The following is a 26,431-nucleotide window of genomic DNA, read 5'->3' as shown; positions in this document are numbered from 1 at the left end:
GCCCTCAGGTGGGCTTGATGGGTGCCCTCCAGGTCAGGAGAGAAGAGAGATTGGTGACAGGCATTTTTGCTGGACTCTGCTCTCCCACCAGAATGCTTCAAGCCCCAGTGCGGGGAAGGCTCTTGGGCTTCGGGCTGTTTATAGCTGGAAAATCCCTCTATGGATTCAAGGTGTCGTCTGTAAAATGAAGGGGCTGGGTGCATCGAGGTGGATTTTCTGGCCCCGTGTAGTGTGACAGGGCTGCCTTAGGGAGTGTTCCGCAGCCCCTGCCTTCAGGTGCCGGTCGGGTCCAGGAGGAGAGGACCGGCGTTTTCGAACCCGGCCCAGGCCTCCCCTGCGTGGCCGTGACGTTGCTGCGCCCCGCCCACTCCGGGTGGTGACGCGTGGCCACGCCCCCGCGCTGACGTCACCAGCCCGGTTCCCTCTCCGGGGAGCGGCGGCGGACGCGCGGCTCCCACCCCCTCCCCTCTCACGGGCTCTCCCCTCCCCAGTGGTGGCCGCGACCCGACCCTCTGCAAGGCGATGGCCCGCGCCCCGAGCGCGGGCTAGCGTGCCTGGGTGCCCGGCCATGGGCTGTATCGGCTCTCGGAGCCCGGCGGGTCAGGGTAAGAGGCGGAGGCCGAGCACGGGCTGGGGAGCCGGGCTGCGGCCGCCGGTGCGCGGTGCGCGGGCCGCGGGTGGGTGGGGGCCTTGCGGAGGGGGCCGGTGTCGGGAGAGGGAGGAGCCTGCACGGGGAGGCGGGCCAGGCAACAGGAGGGAGCGGGAATGAGCGGGGAAGGGGCCAGACTGACTCCGGTGCGCTCCCACGGCCTGCCTGCCTCGGGGTTTTGCTCGGCAGACGCGTGGTCTCGCCGCCGGCCGCCGTGTGCCCACTGCTCAGGGTGTCCGGAGACGCACAGCCCGGGGAGGGGCTGGGCCGCCCGATGCCCCCACCACTCCAGCCCGCGGCGACCGGCCTTGAGCGCCCACACACTCACTCCCCTCCGCCTACACCTCTGCCTTCACTGTCCTGGGAGTGGCCCTGTGCTGGGAACCTGCTTCTCCCAGCCGAGTCCCCATCTTCTTAAAGTGGTAGCCTTTCAACCCCGGCCAAGCACCCTCCCACAGAATTTGTGGCGGACATTTACTGACTCCTGTTTCGGAGTCAGTCGGCACAGGGGGACTGAGGCTCCGTTTGGGGCACCTGTGAACACTGAATCACCTCTCACTTATTACAGCTGCTGTAATTTCCTGCCCCCATCAGCAAAAGCAAATCACCCTACTTTGTGGAGGGGAAGAGGAACCCAGAGGCCGGCCATCAGGGCTTCCATCCTGCAGTGCTGACCCCTGCTTGGGCCTGGGTTTCCGTGGGTGGCCGTGAGCCCCGGGCCTGGCCCAAGTCCTGTGCATCTGAGGTTGGCAGGCTTCCTTTACTGTGGTGTCGTGGATTTCTCCAAGCCTCGGGTCAGGCAGGGCTGGGTTTGGGATGGGTCCTGGACCTTCAGGGAAGGTGGTCAGTCACACAGGCCTTGGTGTGGTTGGTACTTGATGTTCTTTGGAGCTAAGAGTGGCTGAGATTTGTACTTCCCTTGAGGAATTCTGGGATTCGTAGTCCTAAGTTAACCTCGTGGCTTTTGAAGCTGAGGAGCAGCTGACTGCTCTGATCCCTCTGGCCCTGCCAAGGCTTGGAGTTCAGGAAGTCATCACCTCCTCTAGTCAGGGGTGAGTTTGGCTGACCTCAGAGCCCTGGTTAGGTACCAGTCGGGGGCCAGGGATGGCCTGTAACCTGTTTTCCTTCTGGTTGGTAGCATTTCTGGGGACCACCAGCTGGCTGAGGCTCAGGGACAGAGACGGCTGCTCCAGCTAAAGGTCAGTTGTGATGTACATTGCCTGTTGGCACTGTCTAGGGGACGGGCCTCAGCTCCCTGAGCCCCAGAGAGCTTGGCTGAGCCCTGGTACTCCCACCTCCTCAGAGCCATGAGGCAGGAATGTTCTCCTTATGTGACTAGGCACAGGTTCCAAATGGGGAGGGGACTGGCTCAGCATCCGGAGCCAAAACAGGAATAGAACTGGGAGCAGAGCCGGGAGCGGTTCTAGGCTTTTGGTTCTCTGCACCAACACAGCCAGCATGCCTATGATTTCTGTGCTGGGCAAAATGTTTCTGTGGCAGCGTGAAGGGCCTGGAGGACGATGGACTTGTCAGACAAGTCGCAGAGGTGAGACCAGGGATCATGGATGTGGTCTGGGAGATGATGGGAAGCTGAGCAGTAGGGGCTTAGGTGGAAAAGGAAAATCACTCTGGCTTAGATATTGAGAGCCAGGTTGAAGGAGCAAGAACCAGGCTGCGGCCAGACAGGGCATCAGGAAACGGCTTCAGGGGACAGGGGTGAAAATCAGAAAAAATATCCTGAGTTTGTCAGAGAATAAGAGTGAAGAGCTGTGGGCCAGCCGAGGCTGGTGAGAGGAAAGAAAGCAGCAGGAGAGAGAGGAAGGCAGCACACCTGCAGAGGGTCCAGGGTGGCGGCGGTGGGGGACAGCGATGGCGGAACTCAGTTGCTTTCCAAGAGAAATGGGTAGGCTGGGAAATGGGGAGAGTCAGAATTTATCATCGTTTGGTTTCACCCCAGGGTTCTGACAACAGCATTTATCTAGAGCAGGAAGGTGGCCCCAGGGGCTGGAGGGCCAGGGATGTGTGGGATAGGGGCTTTTAGAGATGAGGAGAGCACCTGGTGGGCACTGAGCTTCTGGAAAGTGGCGTGGGGAGGGACTGAGAAATGAAATGGCAATACCGGATGAAAATGGGGATCTTGGCAGAAGTAGGGGCACAGCTGAACAGCTTTTCCCCTTCCCCTCAGTGTCCTCGGACCCTGCGTGGGCTGTGGAGTGGATTGAACTTCCTCGGGGTCTCTCTCTATCCTCCTTGGGATCTGCTCGGACCCTCCGAGGCTGGAGCCGGTCCTCCCGCCCTTCCTCGGTGGACAGCCAGGACTTGCCAGAGGTGCTGGGCCCCTGGTGGTGGGGGGAAGGAGGACGGCATCCATATAAAGGGGATCTGCAGCCCCCACCCACGCCTGGCCAGCCTGCTTCTGGCTCCCTTTTCCGGAGAGCGGAGGCGCTATCCGGCGGCGGGCCGGGAGGCCGCCCCCGTGCCGGTCTGCTCCGCTAGGCGCCGTGCCAGCGGGCGGCGAGCTCGCGCCTTCGGCGCTGACGTCAGCGCATCCCGGGCCGAATCCCGGGAGACCCTGTTGCATGGTGATGGGTTGCCAGGGAGACATACACCTTTTCTCTGGGCCTGGGCCGCAGCTGCGCGGAACGCCGGGCACGGATGGCGGCGGCTGTGGGGAGCGAGGCGAGGGAGGGAGAGCCAGCCAGAAACACCCAGCAGGTGCTCCTCCCCCTGGGCCTGGCAGGAGGCTGCCGGCGCCACCCTGGGGCCCTGTCAGCCAGGTACCCAAGGGGAGGGAGCGAGGGTGGGCCTCGGGTCAAGGGGCAGTGTTGGCTGTCCTTGCGAGGGACAGGAACGTGATAGCGGAGAGCCGAGCAATGCCGGGGAGGGGCGTGTGCCTCCCAGTTCCTACAGTGATGGAAACATTTGCTGGGGCTTGTCAGGGAGCGCTGAGCCAGGTGCAGGGTGGAGTTGGGAACTTGGTGCATCCCACTTAGGCCTGGCCATCCCGAGCTCCCTCAGGAGATAGACAAGGGCAATGATGGGGGCGGGGTGGGGCAGAGAAGAGAGAGGCTGTGGGCTGAAAGCATTACTAGGAAGCCACATTTGAGAGAGGCCTTAAGTGATGGCAAGCATTTTTTCAGGTAAGGATGGCATTCTTGGCCCAGAGGAAAGCTGGGTTCCTTTTCCTAGAGGCAGGTGGGCTGCTTGCTGACAGAGACTGGTAGAGAAGGGTTTTGTTTTGTTTTGAGACAAGTTTTGCTCTTGTTGCCCAGGCTGGAGTGCAATGGTGCAATCTCAGCTCACTTTGATCTCCGTCTCCCGGGTTCGAGCAGTTCTCCTGCCTCAGGTTCCTGAGTAGCTGGGATTACAGGCGCCTGCCACCACACCCAGCTAATTTTGCATTTTTGGTAGAGATGGGGTTTCTCCATGTTGGTCAGGCTTGTCTTGAACTCCTGACCTCAGGTGACCCACCTGCCTTGGCTTCCCAAAGTGCTGGGATTACAGGTATGAGCCACCACGCCCGGCCTGAGAAGGGGGTTTGATTGGGCAGAGGAGATCAGCGGTGGATTCCAAGGAGGCTTGGAAGGAGGCAGGGGCATCACAGAGTGAGGTCCTTCAGGGCCTGGGTGTGATGCCTGCACTAGCCTCACTGGACAGTGGGGGGAGCCGAGACAGGATTTTAGAGACAAGTAACCGTCTGCACTCCAGGAAAACTGTTTACATTATATCTTAACTCATTCATCCAGGCTATGCCTTTTAAAGAGATTATTCTGTATTAGGTGGTATGCTAAACACTGGGCACTACAGTGACTAAAACAGACTAAACTCCCCACGAGCCAAAGACCAGTGAGGGAGACCAACAAGAAACAGGAAATGCAAAAGAGACCATTATCACTCACCACGATTAAAGGCCACAAATGGGGGACACTGACAGAGAGTGATCTGTTAGAGACAAAAGAGGGAGGACAGAGCACCCAGAGGGGGGCCAGGAAAGCTACTCTGACAAGGTGGTATTTCAGCCCAAACTGGAAGAATGAGAGCTAGACATCACAACAGTCACCACTCATTACACTTTGGCCTGAGAAGACAGCATGGGAGTGGAGGAGGCTGGGGGACACCATTTCTGCTGACCTGGGCAGGAGGCATTGAGGGCCTGAGACAGGGAAGTGGAGGAGGGGTAGAAAGGATGGGGTAGGGGCTGGGAGTTTGCAGGTGGAATCATTAGGACTTATCAACGGATATGGGCAAACAGAGCCTGGGGAGAGTCTATGGTAATGCTGAGGCTTGGAGCCAGGCTGGATGGGAGAATGGTGGGTGATGCAAAGGAAAGAGCTCAGGAAGCAGGGCCAGACATGCGGAGAAGGTGTTGGTGTTTGATTTCCATCTTACCGAGTTTGCGGGAACAGCTGGAATGTGGGTTGGAAGACCAAGAGGAGCGGGGGGAGGGGGGGAGGGGGGTGGGGGGGCGGGGGAGGGGACTCTTAAAGCCCTGGGTGCCACACTCTTCTCCCCCCTCCTCTTCCCTCTCCCCAGAGGTTCCACTCGTGGTTCTTCATTTCCTGCCCTGCCTCTGTCTCCCCTGGGTGCCGGGAAGGTGGAGGATTAGCTGAAGTTTTGCTTCCTGGGGCCTGTCTGAATCTCCATTGCTTTCTAGGAGGACAAAATTCACCTGTCCTAGCTTCTTCTCATCTTACATTTCCCTGTAGCCACTGGGACATAGGTGCTGTTCCCTCCTCATCCCGTCTCCTCCTCGTGTCTTGGCTGGGTATGGGCATGTTAGAGGGAAGCTCATTGCTGTCAGAAGGGCACTGACCTTCTAATGATGTCACCCAAGGTGAATGTTGGAGACACAGTCGCGATGCTGCCCAAGTCCCGGAGAGCCCTAACTATCCAGGAGATCGCTGCGCTGGCCAGGTCCTCCCTGCATGGTACGCAGCCCCTGCTCCCATGTTTCTGGCTTCTCTGTCCTTTCTCCTCCCTTTCGTACATTCTCTCCAGAACTGTTTCCTGTGAGCACATGCTGGGGTCTCCCCTCTCCTCCCTTGCTCAGATGAATCCCACCCCCTTCCCCCACCTAAAGGTTCACATGCGTCCTAAGTACTGCCACCCTTCCACCCCCCTGCCCAGGTGCGCCCTGGCCTGTTCCCTTACCAGGCTTCTCCACTCTCCCATCTCCAGGTATTTCCCAGGTGGTGAAGGACCACGTGACCAAGCCTACCGCCATGGCCCAGGGCCGAGTGGCTCACCTGATTGAGTGGAAGGGTTGGAGCAAGCCGAGTGACTCGCCTGCTGCCCTGGAGTCAGCCTTTTCCTCCTATTCGGACCTCAGCGAGGGCGAACAAGAGGCTCGCTTTGCAGCAGGTGGATGGCAGAAAGGGGATAAGCTTCACACTGGTCACAAGGCAGCTTGCTTTTGTCTCCTCGGGTCTGACGTGGGGGTCGGAGTCTTTCTGTACCGTTTCTCCTCTCTCCTGTCTCCAAGCCGAGCCCTAGACTCAGCTCACCTTCTCTGCTAATGCGTTCCGTCCCTACGACAGGAGTGGCTGAGCAGTTTGCCATCGCAGAAGCCAAGCTCCGGGCATGGTCTTCGGTGGATGGTGAGGACTCCACTGATGACTCCTATGATGAGGACTTTGCTGGGGGAACTGACTCAGGTGAGGGGCAGCCTGTGCTAGTGCTGTGGACGACCTGCCTGATAGCCCTTGGGGCTCATTCACAGCCATACCCATGTCCTCAGCCTGTGGGAGGGGAAGGGGGAGAGGGGCAGACTCGGTCGGGGGAGGCCTGGACACTCTAGGGACAGGAAGGCTATCCACACTCATGGGTGGGAGATGAGCACGCAGAAATGCGTTAGTTCCTCTCCTCCAGGTGTGGAGGCTTCTCTGCCTGTCTGCATGCTTGTGCCTTGCAGTCCTCAGAAAAAGGGGAAAAAAAAAGGCGAGGTGTGGTAGCTGGCTCACACCTGTAATCCCAGCACTTTGGGAGGCCGAGGCAGGCGGATCACAAGGTCAGGAGTTCAAGACCAGCCTGGCTAAAATGGTGAAACACGTCTCTATTAAAAATACAAAAATTAGCTGGGTGTGGTGGCATAAGCCTGTAGTTCCCAGCTACTTGGGAGGCTAAGGCAGAAGAATCGCTTGAACTCAGGAGGTGGAGGTTGCAGTGAGCTGAGATTGTGCCATTGCACTCCAGCCTGGGCAACAGAGTAAGGCTCAGTCTCAAAAAACAAAAAAACAAAAAACAAAACAAAATAAAGCCCAAAGGCCTCAAGGACACCTTCTGTGCAGTGACGTCTCAGGGAGGCATTGCAGGTCCTTTGCCTCTTCCTCCCCGAGGCAGCCTTCTGGCTGGCTGTGGCAGGGCAGAGGAGCCGCAGCCCCGGGTCAACAGGAAGACATGCTGGGCCTGGAACACCCACGGTGCCGAGCTGGCTCCAACTCAGCATCCTTGCATTCCAGCCTGTGGGCCTTGCTCTGGACCGTGCTTGCAGAGGGGACCCCGCAGGGCTCAGCAGCTGTGTTCGGCCCTCCTTTCATCTTTCACTCCCTAGACCATGTGGCTGACTTTCTCTGTAGCTCCTGGGCTCAAGTCTCACAGGCCACCGTTCCCCACAACCTCTTTGCCTTTGAAGATTACCTCTACCAGCCCCTACCCCTCCAGTGAATTAGCAAGTTCTCCAAGGCAGGCAATACATGAGAGCAGGTTGGAGACTGCAGCTGTGGTCTGGAGGGCTGAGGCGAATGTCTGAAGGCGAGGTGGAACCTTAAACCACAGGCATTTCTGTTTGATTGAGTTCCAGGCCCGCTTTGACCCCTGGGGTAATGATAATAACTAATGTTTATCCAAGGTTGCTACTAGCCCGTGTGGAATCTTTGTGCAAATTAGAAAAAGGTACCCCCTTCTCTGGCAGGCTAGGGCATGCCGCTGGGTGAGCAGAGTAAGGGCTAGATTATGCTGTCTCTCACTGCCTTGGACGGGCCCTGTGGTGCAGTCAGCACCTGTGTGACCATATGCAGCGGCCCCTGCATTTCTTGTTCACTGTGTGCCAGACTCTTGTTCTCATATTGTTGGAATCTCCAACTCACCATTAAGGAAACTGAGGTCTCAGAAAGTTGTGAGTGGTTCAAGGATATCCAGCACCTATCCACCACCCCAGAGCTATGCCAGGGATGGAGCAGGGGGAATGTGGACGATGGAAATGGAGCTAGTAAGGCTGTCTTCTTTTCTGCTCCCCTCACAGACCTCGCTGGGCAGCTGCCCCTGGGGCCGCACCTCCAGGACCTGTTCACCGGCCACCGGTTCTCCCGGCCTGTGCGCCAGGGCTCCGTGGAGCCTGAGAGCGACTGCTCACAGACCGTGTCCCCAGACACCCTGTGCTCTAGCCTGTGCAGCCTGGAGGATGGGCTGTTGGGCTCCCCGGCCCGCCTGGCCTCCCAGCTGCTGGGCGATGAGCTGCTTCTCGCCAAACTGCCCCCCAGCCGGGAAAGTGCCTTCCGCAGCCTGGGCCCCTTGGAGGCCCAGGACTCCCTCTACAACTCACCCCTCACGGAGTCCTGCCTTTCCCCCGCGGAGGAGGAACCAGCCCCCTGCAAGGACTGCCAGCCGCTCTGCCCACCACTAGTAGGCAGTTGGGAGCGGCAGCGGCAAGCCTCTGACGTGGCCTCTTCTGGGGTGGTGTCCTTAGATGAGGACGAGGCAGAGCCGGAGGAACAGTGACCCGCCTCATGCCTGGTGGCATGCATCCCCTGGCTGCTGCTAGGGGCAGAGCCTCTGTGCCCAAGTGTGGGCTCAAGGCTCCCAGCAGAGCTCCGCAGCCTCGAGGGCTCCTGGGAGCGCTCGCTTCTCCGTTGTGTGTTTTGCATGAAAGTGTGTGGAGAGAAAGCAGGGGCTGGGCTGGGCTGGGGGCGCATGTCCTGACCCCACTCCTGGGGCTTGCCGGGGGTGGCCCGGGGCCTCGGGGGCATGGCTACAGCTGTGGCAGGCAGTGATGTTCATGTTCTTAAATCCAAATGCCACACGCACATTTCCTCCTCGGATGATGTGAACCGCTAAGGGGGTGGTTGTGACTGGGCTGTGTGGGGGTGTGGAGGGAGGGGGCCCAGCCACCCCCCACCCTCCCCACACCTCTTTCTTCTCTGCTTTTCTCCTCACCTCCGAGTCCATGTGCAGTGCTTAATAGACTCACCCCCACCTGGGGGGCCGGCTCCTGCCCTGCCAGAGCCTGTGGGTTGAGCCATCCCCCAAGGCCCCCTGCCCAGCTGGGCTCGTGCTGTGCTTCACCTCTCCATCGTCTCTAAATCTTCCTCTTTTTTTCCTAAAGACAGAAGGTTTTTGGTCTGTTCTTTCAGTCGGATCTTCTCTCCTCTGGGAGGCTTTGGAATGATGAAAGCATGTACCCCCCACCCTTTTTCTGGCCCCCTAATGGGGCCTGGGCCCTTTCCCAACCCCTTCTCGGATGTGCGGGCAGTGTTCTGGAGCCTCCCAGCCAGCCGGGCTGCCCATGTTCACGCAGAGGTCTCCGAGCGAGCGGGCAAGAGGTGGAAGAAAGACTGGCTCTGGTTGCCACAGAGCTGGGACTTCCATGTTCTTCTAGAGAGGGCCACAAGAGGGCCACAGGGGTGGCTGGGAGTTGTCAGCTGATGCCTGCTGAGGGGCAGGATTTGTGCCAGTGAGTGACAGCCATGGGGGCGTATTTCTCCTTGGGGAGGGAAGAAGGTAGAGCCTTTCTTGTCTGAATGAAAGGCCAGGGCCCCGCCCCAGCCAGGGTGTTGATGAGCACACGGTGGAGACTCTGGCAGATCCTGCATTCCAAGGTCACTGGACTCCAACTTTTCATGGTTGTGGGGTGGTGCCTTGTAGGCTTTGTCAGGTAAGAGGGCCCAACGTAAGAACAAGAGCCAACGGGCACAAGCATTCTATATATAAGTGGCTCATTAGGTGTTTATTTTGTTCTATTTAATAATTTGTTTTATTAAATTAATATAAAAATCTTTGTAAATCTCTATATACATCTGGTCATTGGAGGTTCCAGTTATAAACCCATCTTGGTTCTACCCCTTTCCCCTCAAAGGGGGAACAGGGGTCAAGTGACCCTAACCCCATCCTGCTAGGGCAGGGCCGATCTTCCTGGCCCTGGAAAACTTGCTGCAGGTGGGCACTGGGTCAGATTCCAGGCAGGATGAGCTCGGAGAAGCTGGCACCCCAGGTCTGGAGGGGGATGGGGTGCAGCCTCCAGCTGTGGCTGCCCCCTGCCTTCCCAAGGCAGAAAGGATGAGAGACGCAGATTCTGGGCTGACGGCCTGGCTAGCACCATCCTAGGCCACCCACGACGGCTTCATTGGCATTTGTCGTCGCTGTCAGAAGGGCTGCCCTCCCGGGGGAGGCCATGACGGGAGTGGGGCCCCCAGAGTGCATGCACCTCAGTGGTCTCCGTGTCACTGCTGCTGGTGGCACTGTCTCGGAAGCTGGCGAGGGGCGGCCGGACCTTCACACCCTGTGCCGTGACGGAGCCCTCGATGGCCTTCCGGAGCTGGAAAGGTGAGAGGGACAGATGTCTGGACCCAGAGCTCCCGGCTCAGACTCCTCCCCGCCTCTCCCCCCAGGTGAGCCGGACCTCAGCTTCCGTAGGCCATCATCATCTCACCTCCTTTAGAGTAACGATTCCAATGAGTCTCCCAATACTGGTGACATAAGCGTGGTCCACTCCCAGCAGCGAGAAGATGGTGTGAGTCTGCAGTGTGGGGAGAAAACAGGTTGGATTTGATGGACAAGGGGCAGCTCTAAATGACAGGCCACAGGGGGCCAGGACAAGGTTGGCATGGAATAGAAGGGGTGTCACAGATCATGAGGGAAAGAGATTGGGCTGCTGGAGGGAAAACAGTAACAACTGTAATAATGAGAATGTTTCTGTGTCCAGGCCTCAGAAGCTTGATACTCCAAATCCTAATGCTGCTCACACGGAGACATAGGATGGGGGAATAATTCTCAGTCCCGTGTTAGAAAGGGGGATGCGGGACAGAACTGCTCACACACGAAGTCCAGTGATGGGCTGGGCTCCAGGCTAGGTCTTACAACATCATTATTTCATTTCAGTGCTCTCCTGAGAACTCAGCATTAGGAGAAGCAGCATGGGGCTCCACAGTGAAGTGACTTGTTCTGGGTGGATCATCAGGAGTGGCTGTGCGGCCCCAGGCACTTGGGATGCACAGCCCCACTCCCGTTTAGTTGCAGATGTACCCAGAAGGGAGAGCCCACGCCCACCTGAAGGGCCCCGGGCCTGAACACTGTGCCTCTCACTCCGCTGCTTCTCAGCTGCCTTCCCAGCTCAGTGGCCAGGTGCGGGGCTCTGGCATCCCGGTCTTGGTCTGACGCATGCTATGCCTCTCACACGGTCTGCCTTTTCCGGGGTCCAAGCAGCGTCCCAAGTTCTGCTGAGATGCAGCTTGCAGTCCAGGAGGACCACAGGCACCCCATCCTCCCATGCTTTGCTTGCTTTGAGCCCTCCCCTAAGCTTTCAGATATAACCACCAAGGCTTCAGAAACTGTCAGCCAGTTCTCCTTGTGCTTTAAGTAGATTTTCTTGGGGCCAGATGTCTTGAAAAACGCTCTCCTGACTCAGCAGTTCCTGGAATTTTTTGCCTATCATTTATCTCACTGTTCTGAGTTTACTTGTAAGCCTCCTGGCTTAATGTTTGGATCAAGATGAGCAGTAATAACAGCTTCTTCTGTATCAATTACTCAGAACTCATTTAAATTGCCTGAGTATTTTTAAATGTTCTTATACATTTGAAATTCTTCAGGGAGGGATTTCCAGAACTTTCCTAAATTTCTCTACCCATGGCATGACAGTACTTAGAGGGGCGAGAAGGTCAATTTTAGAATAAGCTCTTCTGGGCACCGTGGCTCATGCCTGAGGCTGAGGTGGGCAGATCGCTTAAGCCCAGGACTTTGAGACTAGCCTGGGCAATATGTAAAACCCTGTGTCTACAAAAAGCAGATGTGGTGTGTGCCTATAGTCCCAGCTACTTGGGGGTCTGAGTTGGGAAGATCACCTGAGCCCAGAAGGCAGAGGCTACAGTGAGCCATGATCATGCCACTGCACTCCAGCCTGGGTGACAGAGACCCTGTCTCTTAAAAAAAAAAAAAAAAAAAAAAAAAAAAAAAAAAAAAATCTGTGTTCCTGCAATATGGATAACACAGTTGTCACGTGGTTAGCAATTCCTCCTCCTGTCTAACTTGAGTCCTACATGCTACAAGTTAGCTTAATGTCTTTGACTTCAGAGGGAAACATTTTTATTATAAGGTTTCCTGTTTTAATAATCTGTTAGCCTTGTCTCCTGCTGGTCAAATAACCCCTCTCTTCTACTCCCAAGGAGCCTATTAAATAGTTGCCTTGAATTTTCTTTTTCCCCACAGTCCTAATCAGGTGAGCTTCTGGCAGGCAATATGCCTTTCAGGTTTGCTAACCACTTGCCCCTGGTGGTCACCAAGTCTTACCAGTTCACTTGGTGAACAGCCTGGCCACACCTGACTGTAGCCTCACCATCCTCACAAAGACCGGGGCTGCAGCAGCCTCACGGGCTCTCCCCCTCCCTGGCTCCCCTCCCTCCAGTCTGGCCCTTCTTATCCTGTGCACTTTGTCAAACTTCCTACAGGCCAGACTCCCTAGAATGACCCATGAGACCCTTCCCAAGCCAACCCCAGCCCATCTTTATGGCCTCAGATTCCACTGTGCATACCAGCTTCCACCTTCACAATCACTTATCTTTTTCTGAAAACATTAATTTCTTCCACATTTCAGCTCTTCTCTCATTACAGTATTTTTTTTTTTTTTTTGAGACAAAGTTTCACTCTGTCACCCAGGCTGGAGTGCAGTGGCACAATCTTGTCTCACTGCAACCTCTGCCTCTTGGGTTCAAGTGATCCTTCTGCCTCAGCCTCCCAAGTAGCTGGGACGATAAGCATGTGCCATCATGCCCAGCTAATTGTTGTATTTTTAGTGGAGACAGGGTTTCACCATGTTGGGCAGGCTGGTCTTGAACTCTTGATGTCATGCTCTGCTCACCTCAGCCTCCCAAAGTGCTGGTATTACAGGTGTGAGTCACCATGCCTAGCCTCATTACAGTATTTTAATTTTAGTTAAAAATTTTTTTTTTTTGGCCAGGCACAGTGGCTCATGCCTGTAATCCCAGCACTTTGGGAGGCCGAGGCAAGTGAATCACTTGAGATCAGGGGTTCGAGACCAGCCTGGCCAACATAGTAAAACCCTGTCTCTACTAAAAATACAAAAAAATTAGCTGGATGTGGTGGCATGCTCCTGTAATCCCAGCTACTCGGGAGGCTGAGGCAGGAGAGTCACTTGAACCTGGGAGGTGGAGGTCTCAGTGAGCAGAGATCACGCCACTGCACTCTAGCCTGGTGGATACAGCGAGACTCCGTCTCAAAAAAAAAAAAAAAAAAAAAAAAAAAATTTTGTTAGAAGACAGTCTTGCTATGTTGCTCAGGTTGGACTTGAACTCCTGGGCTCAGTCCTCCTACCTCAGCCTCCCAAGTAGCTAGGACTACAGGTGCGCCACCATGCCCAGCACACGTTATCTTTTAAAATTCATCTCAGTGTGAGTAGTAGGAGCAGTGACAGTAATTCCTAATATCCATCAAATATTTCCTGTGTGCCAGGCTCTACTGTAGGAGCTTCACATGTTTCAAGTCCTTTAATTCTTAGAAAACCCAGTGAGGTGTGATCCGCAATTCAGAGTTAGGGAAAGGAAGCACAGAGAGGCTCAGAAACTTAGCAAGGCACACAGCAAGCTAGCATGCGGCAGAGTGGGAGTTTGGATTCAGGCCTGGCCCCCGCTGCGGGCTTTGCCATTGCTTCTCCGAGGGTGGCTCTGAGCGAGTTACTTCCTAGCTGCTGCAGTGATCTCCAGATGCACGATTCCGAAGTAGCCTCCACTGTATTCTCTCCCTTATCTGAATGTTCCCCTCCTGAGCTGAATGGGGTGACTACCTATTGTAAGGACACTCTGAATGCTGACCTTTTGTGTTCTTATCACTTCTAGTTCTTTGTACATTTGTTAGTTGGTTCCTCAAAGGCTTCTTCTCTTCCTCTGATTTTTAAGTTTGTAACAAATATCTACTTTGTTCTTTTTCATTTAATTTAATTAGCTATCAGGGAGCCCATTGGAGGGCCTGTACTTCTTGGGCCTGGGAATAGTGAACTGGCAGGGAGAGGGACAACATGGCCTTCTGGAAGAATCCTGGGAGCAGGGCCAGGAAATCTGGGCTCTGGGCCGGACTCTGCTATGCTGACTTAGGCACAGGACCCCCTCCACCTCACTGCATGCCTCAGTTTCCCTATGTATTAATATGGTTAAGGCCACAGGCTTTTGAGTCAGACCATCTTGGATTCCAGGCTCAGTTCTGCTACTTACTATTAATTTTTTGAGATGGAGTTTTGCTCTTGTCATCCAGGCTGGAAAGCAATGCCATGAACTCCACTCACTGCAACCTCCACCTCCCATGTTCAAGCGATTCTCCTGCCTCAGCCTCCTGAGGAGCTGGGATTACAGGTGGCTGCCACCATGCCTGGCTAATTATTTGTATTTTTAGTAGAGACGGGGTTTTACTATGTTGGCCAGGCTGGTCGCAAACTCCTGACCTCAGGAGATCCACCTGCCTTGGCCTCCCACAGTGCTGGGATTACAGGCGTGTGCCACCACACCCGGCCAGTCTGCTACTTATTAGCTGTGTGTCCTTGTGCGACTTGCTCAACCTCTCTGAATCTCAATTTCCTCATCTATGAAAACTTGCTAATAGTGTGGCTGTGATGATTAAACACTTGAAGAGCTTAGCACGGTGTCTGGCACCATAGCAAGCACTCGAAAAATGGCAGCATGGTCACCATCCTGACGTGAGGAGGAAGGAAGATCGCTGGAAAAGCCTCAGAGGCTTCGGGAGGAAAGGCTGTGAATAGAAGCCCTCTCAGGCTGACTCCCTTTTTTCTTGCGACTGCACTGTAGTCTGCCACTCGTCCGAGGACTTCACATTCCTTTATTACCTTTTGCCTTTTTGTTTCTCTTTTGTCCCCTGTGCTTTCTGCCTCAGTCTCCGCTTGTCCATGCTATCTGGCTCTTAGGCACAGCTTGTGTGTGAGCTAAATGCCCAACATGCAGGTTTTGGGCGCATCTATCTGCTTCCTATCCCCTGCCCCAAGCCGCAGTGCTTCAAGGCTTGTACATTACGCCTGTCAAATATTTAGCTAAAACACCCCTTGGCTTCTGCTGGTCCTAAGAGCCATTTTGCCAGCTTGCTGGGTGGCCTGAAGATGCCCAGCCATGCGGCTGCCCTCCTTGGGAGTTCTGGAAGCAGAGGGCTCCTGGCTGCCCTGGTGTCTGCCTCGCCCACCACCAGCAGCCTACTCAGCTCCTCTGCCCACTTCTGCGGGCCGCTTTGCAGTTCTGCTGAGCCATCTTCCTGCATCCCTACCAGTTTCCCTTTGGCCCGCAGTAAGTCCGACGTTCTGCGGTCTGACATTCCAGGTCCCCCACTGGGTGCTTCTCATCTTTGTTTATCTCTCCTCTGCAGTCTCCCCACCCCTACTTGGATGTTTGTTAGCTTGTATATTGGATTTTCTTATCCTGCCTGTTTCTCACCCATTTTTTCCCACGTGGGTGTATCAACCTTGGGTTCTGGTGGCCTCCTGCCTAGCTCTGGCCCTGGCCTGGCCTTCTGGCTTCCACCCAGCTCAAGCCCTGTCTTTGTTGCTTCTTTGGTCCAGAGTTCCCTCAAGGGCGAGGCTGAGCAGAAGAAAAATGATGCCTGGCTCCACCACAGAGCAGGATTAGGCTGCTCTCAGCCTCCCATCATCCAAGCAATATGTCTAAAAAACATCTCAGCTCTGAGCCAACTCCCTTCTCCTCTCTCCTTCCTCACTGGCCTGAGTCCAAACTTGTAGGAGAACCAAGATCCCCACTGTGTCCTCTTGAGAGCCCAGACCAGCCCTGGGCCAGGCTGCTGGCCCTACCTTGTGCAAAGAGGTCCGCTCCACCAGCTGGAAGGGAGCAGGATCAATTTTGCAGTCACTGAAGTTGACAGGTTCATCTAGTTGCTGCTCCTCCCACTCCAGAATCTGAGGGGAAGAGACTAGGCGGGTTAGGGAGAAGGTGCCTGTAGCTGACCTCCACCTCCCTGCAAGCTGCCTGCCCTTTTTCCAGCGACATGGTGCCTCCCATGGGGACAGCAGCCAAGACAATGACTGAACACACCCAGGAAGAAACAGGGTCCAGAGTCCAGTGGCACCTTACCTCTTCTGGGCTCATCTCGCCTTCCAGGTCCAAGTCACTCTAGGAGAGAGGGAGGGAGGCTGGCAGCTAGGGGCTCTGGAGTTTATCCAGCCAGACCCTGCCTCCCTGCCTGGTGCTCCCAAGCTGCTGGAAGAGCGGGCACACTTACTGCCAGGGAGATTCGGACCCGCTTCGACTTGCGCTTCTCACAGGATTCCAACTTCTCCAATTTTTGTCAGAGCCAAACCAGACAGATAAGGAGTTGGGGTTACAGGGAGAGGGGGATGAGGGGAAGTGGTGAGCCCAGGGGAAGGGCACAGCGCAGGGCCCGAGCTGACAGCAGGGAGGGCTGAAGGGCAGGGAGAATGGAGGCAGGCTCTGCAGGGTGGTCTCTGCATTGGAGAGGGAGCAGGGGAAAAAGCAAGCTGGGAGGAGAGGCCTCAGCCACTCACCTCCGAAGCAGCCTCTGGGGGTGGACTGCCACAGAAGAGGCTCCGGAGGGCGATGCCTCCCGATTCTGTGCTCCCTGTGTTCCCAAACATAAGGTCCCAGGGGGCAATGTCATCTTTTGGGGAGAGGACCAGGAAAGGTAAGGAAGTCGGGGGAGAGGTACCCTAGTTCCAGCCTTGGCCCATGTGGGCAGCCTCCTCCAGCTGGGATGTACCCCAGCAACGGGGCTGGCCAGGGACTCAAATGGATCTCAGCAGCTTGGCTCAGGCTCTGTGGACAGAGGAAAGATGGGCTCACCTGTGGGACTCTCTCCAAGGTTCCGGGTGACACTGGGCCCTCTCTTGAGTGCAGGCTTTAGGGGCTTGTGGGTCTCCCCCAGGACTGCTGGGAAGCCTGAGTCTTCTGTGTTCACCTGCATGGGCAGGAAGGGGCCGGTGGGTCACGGTCCCAGACCACCCTCCCAGTCAGTCCCCACAGTGATATATAGGATGCGTTTGTGGCTTTTCCTCTCACCTGGAAGCAGACAGAAGACTCAGGGCTAGGGGCACCCTCCTGATCAGATGGTGGGGAGGTCTGGGCGGCTCTGCGCTCCCGCATGTACTGCCGCCGGCGGGCTGGGCTCAGCTGGGCCCCCAGCAATGCCACCACCTGTGAGCGCTCGATGGAGCCCAGCAGAATCATGGACTCTGGATGGAACAGGTGGAAGGACTCAGTGAGCGGGAACCCCTCAGCCCCTGCCTTCTCTCTCACACAGAGCGGGGCCCTACATACAGCCCACACCCAGAGGGAAGCCCCCACCTGGCAAGTGCTGGCCTGTTCCCTTTGGAACCAAGGAGACTGCTCCTGAGCTCCCTGCCCCTTCCCAAAGCTTCAACCCTGGGAGATGCCCCTAGCACCTGGGCCCCCTCCTGGCCTCACCAGGGGACTCCACTAGGGCCAGCATTCGGCCCTTGGTCCTGTGCAGTGCCAACCGCAGGTCCCGGAAGCTGCAGCTGAGGGCCACGTGGGGCACATCCCGCACCATGATGTCCTCCACTCGCACCCGGTACTGCCTGGGGGCCGAGAGGGGCGCCTGGTTTACAGTCCACATGGGGAGCATTCCCAGAGCACTACCATCCCAGGGCCACAAGGAAGGCCCCACAGCCCAACCATGGGGACAGGGCTAAGGGCCAAGGGGTGCTCCCACCCTTCTTTCTGAACAGCAGGGGCCAGCTACAGCCTCTTGGGGTGTGGATGAGGGCGGCTCATCTCCCAGCTTCATGGCTCAGGCCCTCGCTGGAGGTGGGTGTAGGGACCTAGGGTGCCCTCTGCCCCTCACCCACGACCCCCTTAGCCCCCGGCCCTCCGTACTGGTGGCGGCCCCAGCCCAGCTCAGGCAGGTAGGGCAGTTTCTTGATTCGGATGATGCTGTCATAGAGGGAGGGCTGTAGACTCTGGGCCACGGCGTTGGCCAGGATGACGGCGATCATGACCGGCAGTATGTGAGCGATCTGGCCTGTGAGCTCGAACACGATCACAGCCGTGGACACGGTGTGCGTCACCGCTCCTGCCAACGCAGCCGCCCCTGTGGACGGTCACACTCAGTCTCCTCAGGGTGCCCAGGCTCCAGAAGACCCTCCGCAACCAGGGCAGGTCCTGAGTGGGTCCCTCAGGGCCACCCAGTACAGTCCTGGGACCAGGCCTGTGTATCTGAGGGAAGCCGGGTTTCTGCCAGCAGGGGGCACCAGAGTCTCATCCTGTGGCCAGGGCGCGGGTAGGGGGTCTTCCAAGGCCGACTGGACCTGAGGCACTCACCGACCACCGCATAGCCCCCAGGCACAATCCGGTAGGTGCTGCTGTCTGTGTGAATTCCATCTGGGAACCAGGCGGCCATACTTTCACCCACCAGACGCCCAAATGCTGCTCCTTCAGGGAGGGGGGTGGGAAGAGAAAGAGGCAGTGGAGGGGGAGGGCGGGGGCACGAGGAAGAGAGAAGGTCAGAGGGTGAGGGGGGGCCGGCGGGTCATTCAGTGCAGGGCACAGTCCTGCAGGGTCGGGGTTCGGGCTAGGGCTGAACCAAAAACCCACTCTTGGGCATGGGGATGGTCGCGGGTGGGGAGGGGCGGAGTGCAGGCCAGGAGAGCAGGCAGCTTAGAACTTACCAATGACAAAGACAGGCATGAAGGCCCCACAGGGGACTGGGATGGTGGTGGCCAGGGCCGACATCCAGAACTGCAGGCAGGGGGTGGGTCAGAGGCGAAGAGGCTCCACCGGGCCCCAGGCAGCCCCCAGCTCCACCCAGGAGAAGGCTGCTTTGCTGTTCAGGTAGGCGTGACCCTCCCAGCTACCCCGGAACCCCCAGGCCTCCTAGGTGAAGGGAAGGGACGGACTCTGGAAGCAGATGACTAGGGTTCAGATCATTGCTCTGCCCTCTAGCTGGGTGACTTTGGGCCACCAACTTCACCCTTGTGCTTTGACTCCCCACCTTTCAAACGGGGATACCAGTGCCTTTACCATGGCACTGTGGAGGGACTTGGAGGAGGGAGCACTGCGCGGCAGGTGCTTAGAAGGGCATGCGATGTAAAGGTTAGCAGCGTACCCAGGAGGTGCCCACCTTCATGAGAATGAAGATGACCAGGGTGAGGAAGACGTTGGCACGTGGTGGGCTCCAGGCCTGTGAGGTGCTGGGTGGTTCTAGCTCCTCCACCAGGCCCTGGCGGACCCATGTCCGATTGTCAAACAGGGTGACCAGCGTCTCTTTCTGTGAGAGCTAGAGTGAACAGGGTGCCTCAGGCCGGGGAACTGGCAGGACGAAGGGAAGAGGTCCATGGGATCCCATAGTCATGCTGGGGCTGCTGGCCTTGGAGGGAATGCCTTCCAAGGGAAAGCATGAGCCCCTGTTCTGTCTTCGGTTACCTGTCCGGCCATGAACTGTCCAAAGCCCGGGGGGAAGGTCAGCGTGGAGATGAGCAGGGTCACCAGAGCCGGGAAGAGTAGGCGTCTAGAATCGTAGGTTTAACAGCATCAGTCGTGGGTGGCCAAGGGCTGGGTGCCCTCGCATATCTCAGGGCTGAGGTCAGAGCACAGCCTTGGCTCTTTCATGAAAGCACTCAGTCCTGAGAGGAGGTCCCTTTGCTGTTTACGGTATGATGACCCGAGGGTGATGGCGGACTGCGGTTATTCTAAGAGCAGGGGTCTGACTCACAGGACTTTCTCTTGACCCCTGACTCTGTAGGTGGGCAGCAGCAGCAGCAGGGCCCCTGAGCCCTCCCGGGGCCCCCTGAGTTGTTATTCCACCCTCCATCCTCAGAAGCCCATCTGAAGGGCGCGTCGTGTGACGGGGTGGGGAAGTTTCTGCCTCTGCCTGTCTCTCTGCGGTGACTTAGGGTGAAGGCCACTGTTAGGGGAACCTGGGGTCACTCGTGAAGTTGACCAGAGGTTGCGGGGAGCAGGTTCAGCTGGTTGCCCTCACTCTGAAGGATGTCATTCCCAAGGGAAGTCATGCTTCAGGCCTCCCCACTCCCAATCCTCAGGGTTACACTGAGAGAGCTGTGTTCTGAAGATAAAAAAATCTCGGCTGGGCACGGTGGCTCACGGCCTGTAATCCTAGCACTTTGGGAGGCCGAGGTGTGTGGATCACCTGAGGCTGGGAGTTCGAGACCAGCCTGACCAACATAGAGAAACCCCGACTCTATGAAAAATACAAAATTGGTCGGGCGCGGTGGCTCAAGCCTGTAATCCCAGCACTTTGGGAGGCCGAGGCGGGTGGATCACGAGGTCAAGAGATCGAGACCATCCTGGTCAACATGGTGAAACCCCGTCTCTACTAAAAATACAAAAAATTAGCTGGGCATGGTGGCACGTGCCTGTAGTCCCAGCTGCTTGGGAGGCTGAGGCAGGAGAATTGCCTGAACCCGGGAGGCGGAGGTTGCGGTGAGCCGAGATCACGCCATTGCACTCCAGCCTGGGTAACAAGAGTGAAACTCTGTCTCAAAAAAAAAAAAAAAAGAAAGAAAAAAAAAAGAAAAATACAAAATTAGCTGAGCATGGTGGTGCATGCCTGTAATCCCACCTACTCAGGAGGCTGAGGCAGAAGAATCGCTTGAACCCAGGAGGTGGAGGTTGCAGTGAGCCGAAATCATGCCGTTGCACTCCAGCCTGGGCAACAGAGTGAGACTCTGTCTCAAAGAAAAAAAAAAAAACAAAAAACCTCATCCATCCCCATGGATCATGGGGGGAAACTGAGGCTCGAACACTCTCCAGAGAGCACTCCTATATAGGCCAGGCCAGAGGACCTGACTATAAACTTAAAAGCGCCAATTTTCAGGCAATTCATGTGAACATAAAAATGTTCAGTCAACACCGCTGGCTGATTTCTCAGTGGAGTGCCTGTTTGACTCGGCCGCTCTCTCGCCATCACTGTCCCCTGACCCCCACGCAGCCCCCATACAACCCAAAGCAACCTGGAGAGGAGCTGAGAGCCACTCACTTCCTCATGAGGAAGCGATTGATGGTTTTCTGCTTCCGCATCACCTGGACAATCTTCCGGTTCAGGTAGACGAAGAGGGCTCCCCCGAAGCCACTAGCAATACTGGAAAGGGAAGAGGCGCCCGAGTGAATGCGCATCCTCTGGAAACCCCCTCCTCTCCGACACCCCCAGCCCCTCAGCTCCTCACCCAATGACAGCAAAGGCCGGCAGCTCCTGCAGGTCAAAGGGGAAGTCGAGCCGGAACCGGGTTTTGAAGAGGGCCGTGATGGTCTCTACAAGGAAGAGGGGCAGAGGGAGGCAGGCCTAGCCTCCTGGGCCCCCAACCTGGTACCATCTCAGGTTGCCCTCAGCCCCCAGGTGCCCCACCTTCATCCCGGTTCCAGACTGCCAAGACCCGGAAGATGAAGGCACTGAAGGTGGCGGCGAAGAAGCCCCGCCAGTAGTTCCGCACCGCGAAGAAGGTGGAGGTGACCTCGATGCTGAAGAGGACGCCTGTGAGGGGGAGGAAGGCCGCCACTTGAGTCCTGGGTCTGGCCTGTGGCCTCAGACCCAGATGAGAGGGGCAGAGGAGGAGAGGCCAAGGGCAGGGTTATGGGGCTGGGCTGACCTGGGACCCCTCCTACCTCCAATCGGAGCCGCAAAGCAGCAGCCCACCCCCACGGCACAGGCGGCAGCCAGCATCTCTGTGTTCCGGGATTCATTCTGGCGAGAGTGGTGGCAAGAGGGGGTCAGCCGTGGGCTCAGCAGCCTCTGCCCTCCACTGTCCCCAGGGTGCCCCTTACCTCATAGATACCCCCAAAGAGGGAGAGGAACTTGCTGAGGAGGGCGGCACACATGCTTGCGATATGCACAAAAGGGCCCTGCAGGGTAGGGCAGGCGGTGAGTCGGGAGGGGCCCGCCCTGACCTTGGCCTGCCTTCTCTTCCGCCAGGAGGAGCTCCTTCATTCCCCAACCTGCACTGACCTCTTTGCCAAGTGGCATCCCGCTGCCCAGGGCGCAGGTCAGCCCGATGACCTTAGCGACAAAGGTCTTGAGCGTGAGGTATTCTTTCAGCACCACTCCTCGAAGGATGGTCTTCATCTCAGGGATGCCAGAGCCTGGGGAGGGAGCGGTCTCAGGAGAGGCATATGATGTGCCCATTTCAGGGGTCCCGCCTCTGCCCTCCCTTCTCTTTGAATGTACCGACAGCCTGAGGGGCCAGGATCTGTGTGAATCCAGCTGAGAAAGTGATGAGGACGACAGGGTAGGTGACCCAGGCCAGGTACTGGAGCAAGATGCTGGCATTCAAGCCCCGGGACATCCACTGCTGAGCTGTGGGAAGAGGACCTGCTGGACCCCCAGGACACCCCCACTGCTGGGCTGTGGGAAGAGGACCTGCTGGACCCCCAGGACACCCCCACTGCTGGGCTGTGGGAAGAGGACCTGCTGGACCCCCAGGACACCCCTACAGCCTGGCCACTGGACCACACTGATATGACAAGCCATCCCATGGAATACCACACAGAGTCTGTGCACAGGGGAAGGAAAGGGTCCCTGAGAGCATTCACTGGGACAAAGCCAAATCTAGGCCAGAGGATCGCTTGGAGTGGGGAGGCAAGAAGCTGCACCCTATGGAAGTGGCCGAGATTATGCCCGAATCTGGGCAGTCAGACTGGCTGGGGAAAGTGGTCAGTAGCCAAGAAGCCAAGATGCCTTCCTCCATGTCTAGACCAGTATGGCATTGAAGCAGGAGGGTTCTTCCCAGTCCTCCCCTGCCAGCTCTTGCCCTCACCTTGTAGACAGGCAGCAATGGCATAGTCCATGGCCCAGCTGACCAGTGCCATGAGGAGCCCCAGCAGGACCAGGAAGATCCAGTCTTCACCAACCCTGGATACTAGGAACTTGTGGCAGCGGACAGAACAGACTGGGCGCAGGGAAGGGAAGAAGCAGGAGGTTGGCACCAGAGTGCTCCTACCCCTTTTACCGCCCCCTCAACTGCCCCGTCCCCCATCAGCAGCTCTAATGGCCTCTGGTCCCCTCAGCACAGCACAGCACAGCCAGGTCCCCTGCCCCAACCCAGTTCTCACTGCGGCATCGGGCGCAACGGCTCCGTCCATATTCCAAAAGCTCTGGGGCAGCCCGAGGGGAAGGGGGACCCTTCCAGGGCTCAGGCCCTCCCAGGCGAATCCGAGCAGCTTCCTCTTTGGCAAAGGCCCCAAGGTCCTGAGTGTACCGGCCATACATCTGGAGCAACAGTGGGGATGGGGGCGCTCGAGGTCATGGGCCGAGTGGGGGTGCAGGGAGGGTTCTTAGAGCCTCCACTCCCCCTCTCCCAGCCCCCACACTGGGTATCCCTCTTGGAGGCACAGCTCAGATTCTGGCCCGAGGTGTGGGAACAATGCACAGTGCAGACTGTGGGGGCTGTCCTGGCCAGAGTGATGGGGACAGCCAAGGTACAGGGACACAGCTCTGGGGGTGGCAGCATAATCGGTCCTCTTCTCACAGGCCTGGGGCGGGGGCATTGAGGAGGAGTGAGAGGGAAGGCCCCAGAGGAGGAAAAGATGGAAAAACCTGTGGCACAGACTAAAAGTGGGAGGCGGGAAGGTCAGGGGGTAAGGGGTGATCAAGGGCACATGGGCAACAATAAGAGCCTCGTGGAGCTCGGGGCAGCTGAGTTGGGCCCAGGAGCAGGCGAGGCCCCAATCCTTATCACGTTCCTCCTGGGCCTCTGGCCTGTGATGAACTCAGCTGCACCCCTCCCAGCCACCCTAATCCCCTTGTCCCCATTCTCAACCGCCACCCCCACCGGCCTGCCAGCCCAGCTAGGAGTGGAAAGCCTCTCGCCCAGGGTGGGTGGAGAAGTCTTGGTGGCCTCAGCCCCACTCTGGAGCTGCACTGAGCCCAGCAGTGGGCTGGGGGACAGTGGAGGCTGCGGATGGCTGGGCTGTGACTGTGGATGCTGGGGTGATGGGACGGGAGAGTCGCCTGAACCAGGGCTAGACCTGCCAAGCTGGGCGTGTGTTGGGGGCGGGGAGGAGTAGATTCCGGCTGCCACCCGCAGAGCTTCGGGACACAAAGGGCTCCTGTTGGGGCTGGGATGGGGGGGAGGGAAGGAAAGATAGAGAGGGTGAGAGATAGAAAGTGAGGAAAGGGAAAGCAAAGAGGAGAGAGGGAACTAGGGAGGAGAAAGGAAAAGAGAAAAGAGGCAAGGAGAAGGGACAGGCATGAGAAAGAAGGGGATGACGGTGGAAGAAGTCAGGAGGAGGAAGCGAAGCACGGAGGGTGTAAAAAGGCAGACACAGTGTAGGAGGAGGGAGGGAAAGACAAGGGACGGGACGGAACGGGGGAGGCTGGAGCACAGAGTGCCCGGGACGGAGCTGGCCCCTGAGAGCTCACTCCAGAGACAGCTGGAAGGGACGGAGATGGAGAGGTGGCCGGTGCAACAGAGGCACCATGTCAGAGGCCAGGTACTTGGCTTCCTTGACCATGCTCCTATCCTGGTCTGGGCAGACTGACAAGTATCTCCTACCCCATCCCAAGGGATGGTTCCTTTACCCTTACCTATTCCCACCTCTCCCTGCCATCCTGATTCATCCAGCTACTCTCTCCTAACTGGGCACCTCCCAGACTCAGTTATAGCCTCTCTTCCTAAGACGTTCCCTCCCTGCCACCTTCCTGGGCAAATTCCAGCCCAAGCTGGTAGGGGCCCTTCCTTTCTCTAGGGTTGGGTCTTCCACCTCAGTGACATTGGGGGGGTCACGTGGCTTCTCAAATACCAAGTAACAATGGGGGCAATGAGTCGGCTCAGAGCCCAGGACCCCTGCTTCTAATGGGGTCAAGTGACACACCCTGGGGTGGGTGGGGGCTGGCTACCCCACGTCAGCATGGACAAAGGTCCCAACTCCCACACCCATTCCTGCTTCACCTACCCTCCCCAAAGCTCCTGTTCCCCAGAGTGGCAAGCCACCTTTTCCAGAGTCAACAGAAGGGCTCCTGCCAACGCTGGGTGTGGAGCCCTCAGAGGTAGGGGCTGGGGCTGCCCCTCTTTCTACACACTGGATTCTATGCTTAGCACGGTGTCAGGCGCAAGCCAGGGACACAAGGAATGTCTTGGGTGGCGGAGACAGTGGCGTGGAGAAAGTTCAATGGTGTGAATGGTGCCGCGGAAGGGGCAGTGGGTGCTGAGACTCGGGCCCAGGTGGTGGGGGAGAAGCAAAGAAAACGTGTGTGTTGGGCGGTGAAGGGGGGGCACCTGGGACAAACACCTGGTGTCCTTCTCCTCTGCAGGCCCTCAGCCTCAGCGAGAAGCCAGCATGCAGCTTTCCATCCCTTCGGCCCCGCAGCCTCGGACTTCCGAGCCTCAGTTTCCCCAGCTCAAAAGGCTGGGACGGGATTCGGGTAGGCCCCTGGTCCTCGCGTTGCCGAGGGTAACCTGGCGCAGCGGTCCCGGAGCGCACTCCTCGGGCTGGGCTCGGCTTCACTCACCAGGGTCTGCTCGTACTGCAGCGCCCGCGGCTCCATCCCCTCCTCCGCTGCCGCGGCCGACGCCATCTCCCTGCACTGCCCTCTCGCCTCCCTCCGCGGCTCCGGCTCTGCCCTCTGCTCGGCTTCCGGCCCGCAGAGTCCGCGCCCGCGGCCGTCCCGTCCCCGCAGCCCGGGAGGCCGAGAGCAGAGTGCGGCGGGCCCCGGGCGGGCGCCGCAGGCGCGGCCTCCGGCTCGTGTCCCCTCCTCGGCGGGCGGGCCGAGGGCGGTGCCCTCTGCGCTGCTCCGCCCGCCCGCCGGCCCATCTGAGGGGCCGGCCCAGCCCGGCCGGGGTCCGCGCGGGGCCTTCCGAGAGGCGGCAGGGGGCGCTGAGCAGACGGGAGCCCGCGCGGGCTCCCCGCGGAGGCCGGGGCAGGAGGGGGGCGCCCGGGGCCGGGCACGGGCGGGTCCGCGGGCACGTGGAGGGGCCGGGCCGGGCTGGCGGTTCCCTGCGTCCGGGCAGGAGGGGCTGCAGATGCCGGAGCTCCGCAGGGCTCGGGGCTGGGGGTGCGGAGCGCTCTACATCGGACGCCTCCGGGTCAGCCGGTTAGGAGCCGCCTCCCCTCACCCGTCCGAGGGGACGAGCGGCCCGGACAGGCCTGTCAGGGCTGAGCAGCAAAGCCGGGAGGATTCGGAGCGGATCGGGGCCGTCTTCCTCACCCCTTCCTTTCCCCGGGCTCCCCCGGGGACGTGCACCTGGAGCAGCCTGGCCTGCGGCGTGTGCGGGGCTGGAGGCTGGGAGGGCCCCGGAAGGGGTAGGCCGGAGGAGGGCAGCTCCAGGGGCCGGGAGTCCACGCCCGGGAGGCGGGCGTGGGGAGCAGAGGTCGCTTCTCCCTGGCTGGGCCCAAGGAGGAACCCGAGTCGCTGCTGCCGTCCCTCCGCTTTCGGGGAACGGTATGCTGGTGCTCGGGGTTCTCTGTCAGGGGCCAGGGAAGGATAGCAAAGAGGGCGGAGCGCGCGCAGGGCGGACGGGCAGCGGAGCGATAGTGCGAGAGGAGCGAGGGCGCCCAGGACGCGGACAGGATGCGGGAGAGCCAGTACCAGGAGGAAGGGCCATTTGGGAGGCAGAGGCGGGGCTCGGGG

General features: G+C 58.2%; 2 protein-coding genes across 7 annotated transcripts; one reads left to right on the top strand and one right to left on the bottom strand.

The window, feature by feature from the left end:
- Window positions 1–397: 397 nt before the first annotated feature.
- On the top strand, window positions 398–9,653 carry FAM131A (family with sequence similarity 131 member A). 4 transcript variants are annotated; one of them, XM_032298411.1, is made up of 8 exons: window positions 398–605; window positions 1,218–1,701; window positions 1,788–1,848; window positions 2,835–2,977; window positions 5,484–5,577; window positions 5,828–6,010; window positions 6,187–6,303; window positions 7,890–9,653. In XM_032298411.1, exons 5-8 carry the CDS (start codon window positions 5,508–5,510, stop codon window positions 8,363–8,365), a joined length of 846 nt encoding a protein of 281 aa, XP_032154302.1. In that variant the 5' UTR covers window positions 398–605; window positions 1,218–1,701; window positions 1,788–1,848; window positions 2,835–2,977; window positions 5,484–5,507; the 3' UTR covers window positions 8,366–9,653. The 4 variants fall into 4 exon arrangements, with proteins under 4 accessions (XP_032154302.1, XP_032154301.1, XP_032154300.1 ...); XM_032298410.1 differs by lacking the exon at window positions 1,218–1,701; XM_032298409.1 differs by lacking the exons at window positions 1,218–1,701; window positions 1,788–1,848.
- Window positions 9,566–25,680, bottom strand: CLCN2 (chloride voltage-gated channel 2). 3 transcript variants are annotated; one of them, XM_032298404.1, is made up of 24 exons: window positions 25,313–25,680; window positions 22,915–23,071; window positions 22,620–22,751; window positions 22,031–22,159; window positions 21,812–21,945; window positions 21,631–21,708; window positions 21,472–21,550; window positions 21,215–21,340; window positions 21,036–21,120; window positions 20,849–20,950; window positions 19,276–19,360; window positions 18,974–19,129; window positions 18,522–18,591; window positions 18,175–18,285; window positions 17,731–17,944; window positions 17,299–17,432; window positions 16,894–17,066; window positions 16,678–16,792; window positions 16,383–16,456; window positions 16,100–16,153; window positions 15,952–15,990; window positions 15,672–15,776; window positions 10,293–10,379; window positions 9,566–10,178 (listed from the first exon to the last, which is right to left on the bottom strand). In XM_032298404.1, the coding sequence occupies exons 1-24, from the start codon at window positions 25,376–25,378 to the stop codon at window positions 9,984–9,986; spliced, it is 2,700 nt and encodes an 899-aa protein (XP_032154295.1). In that variant the 5' UTR covers window positions 25,379–25,680; the 3' UTR covers window positions 9,566–9,983. The 3 variants fall into 3 exon arrangements, with proteins under 3 accessions (XP_032154295.1, XP_032154296.1, XP_032154297.1); XM_032298405.1 differs by having other exon boundaries at window positions 9,572–10,178; window positions 16,100–16,150; window positions 25,313–25,545; XM_032298406.1 differs by lacking the exon at window positions 22,031–22,159 and having other exon boundaries at window positions 9,572–10,178; window positions 25,313–25,534.
- Window positions 25,681–26,431: the final 751 nt, after the last annotated feature.

The sequence above is a fragment of the Sapajus apella genome, unplaced genomic scaffold (assembly GCF_009761245.1).
Source record: "Sapajus apella isolate SASKATOON/1434 unplaced genomic scaffold, GSC_monkey_1.0 scaffold38, whole genome shotgun sequence".
Taxonomy (NCBI): domain Eukaryota; kingdom Metazoa; phylum Chordata; class Mammalia; order Primates; family Cebidae; genus Sapajus; species Sapajus apella.
Note: the sequence above shows the minus strand (reverse complement) of the source record. Positions and strands in the feature narration are given on the sequence as shown.

Coding starts and splice junctions, on each gene's coding strand:
- CLCN2 (XM_032298404.1), bottom strand. CDS start 25,378: ATGGCGTCGGCCGCGGCAGCGGAGGAGGGGATGGAGCCGCGGGCGCTG. Junction 21,121..21,214: donor AGTCTGGAACCGGGATGAAG/GTGGGGCACCTG, acceptor TCTTCCTTGTAG/AGACCATCACGGCCCTCTTC. Junction 10,380..15,671: donor AGCGGACCTCTTTGCACAAG/GTAGGGCCAGCA, acceptor CCCACACTGCAG/ACTCACACCATCTTCTCGCT.
- FAM131A (XM_032298407.1), top strand. CDS start 2,108: ATGCCTATGATTTCTGTGCTGGGCAAAATGTTTCTGTGGCAGCGTGAA. Junction 2,978..5,483: donor ACAGCCAGGACTTGCCAGAG/GTGCTGGGCCCC, acceptor ATGTCACCCAAG/GTGAATGTTGGAGACACAGT. Junction 6,011..6,186: donor AGAGGCTCGCTTTGCAGCAG/GTGGATGGCAGA, acceptor TCCCTACGACAG/GAGTGGCTGAGCAGTTTGCC.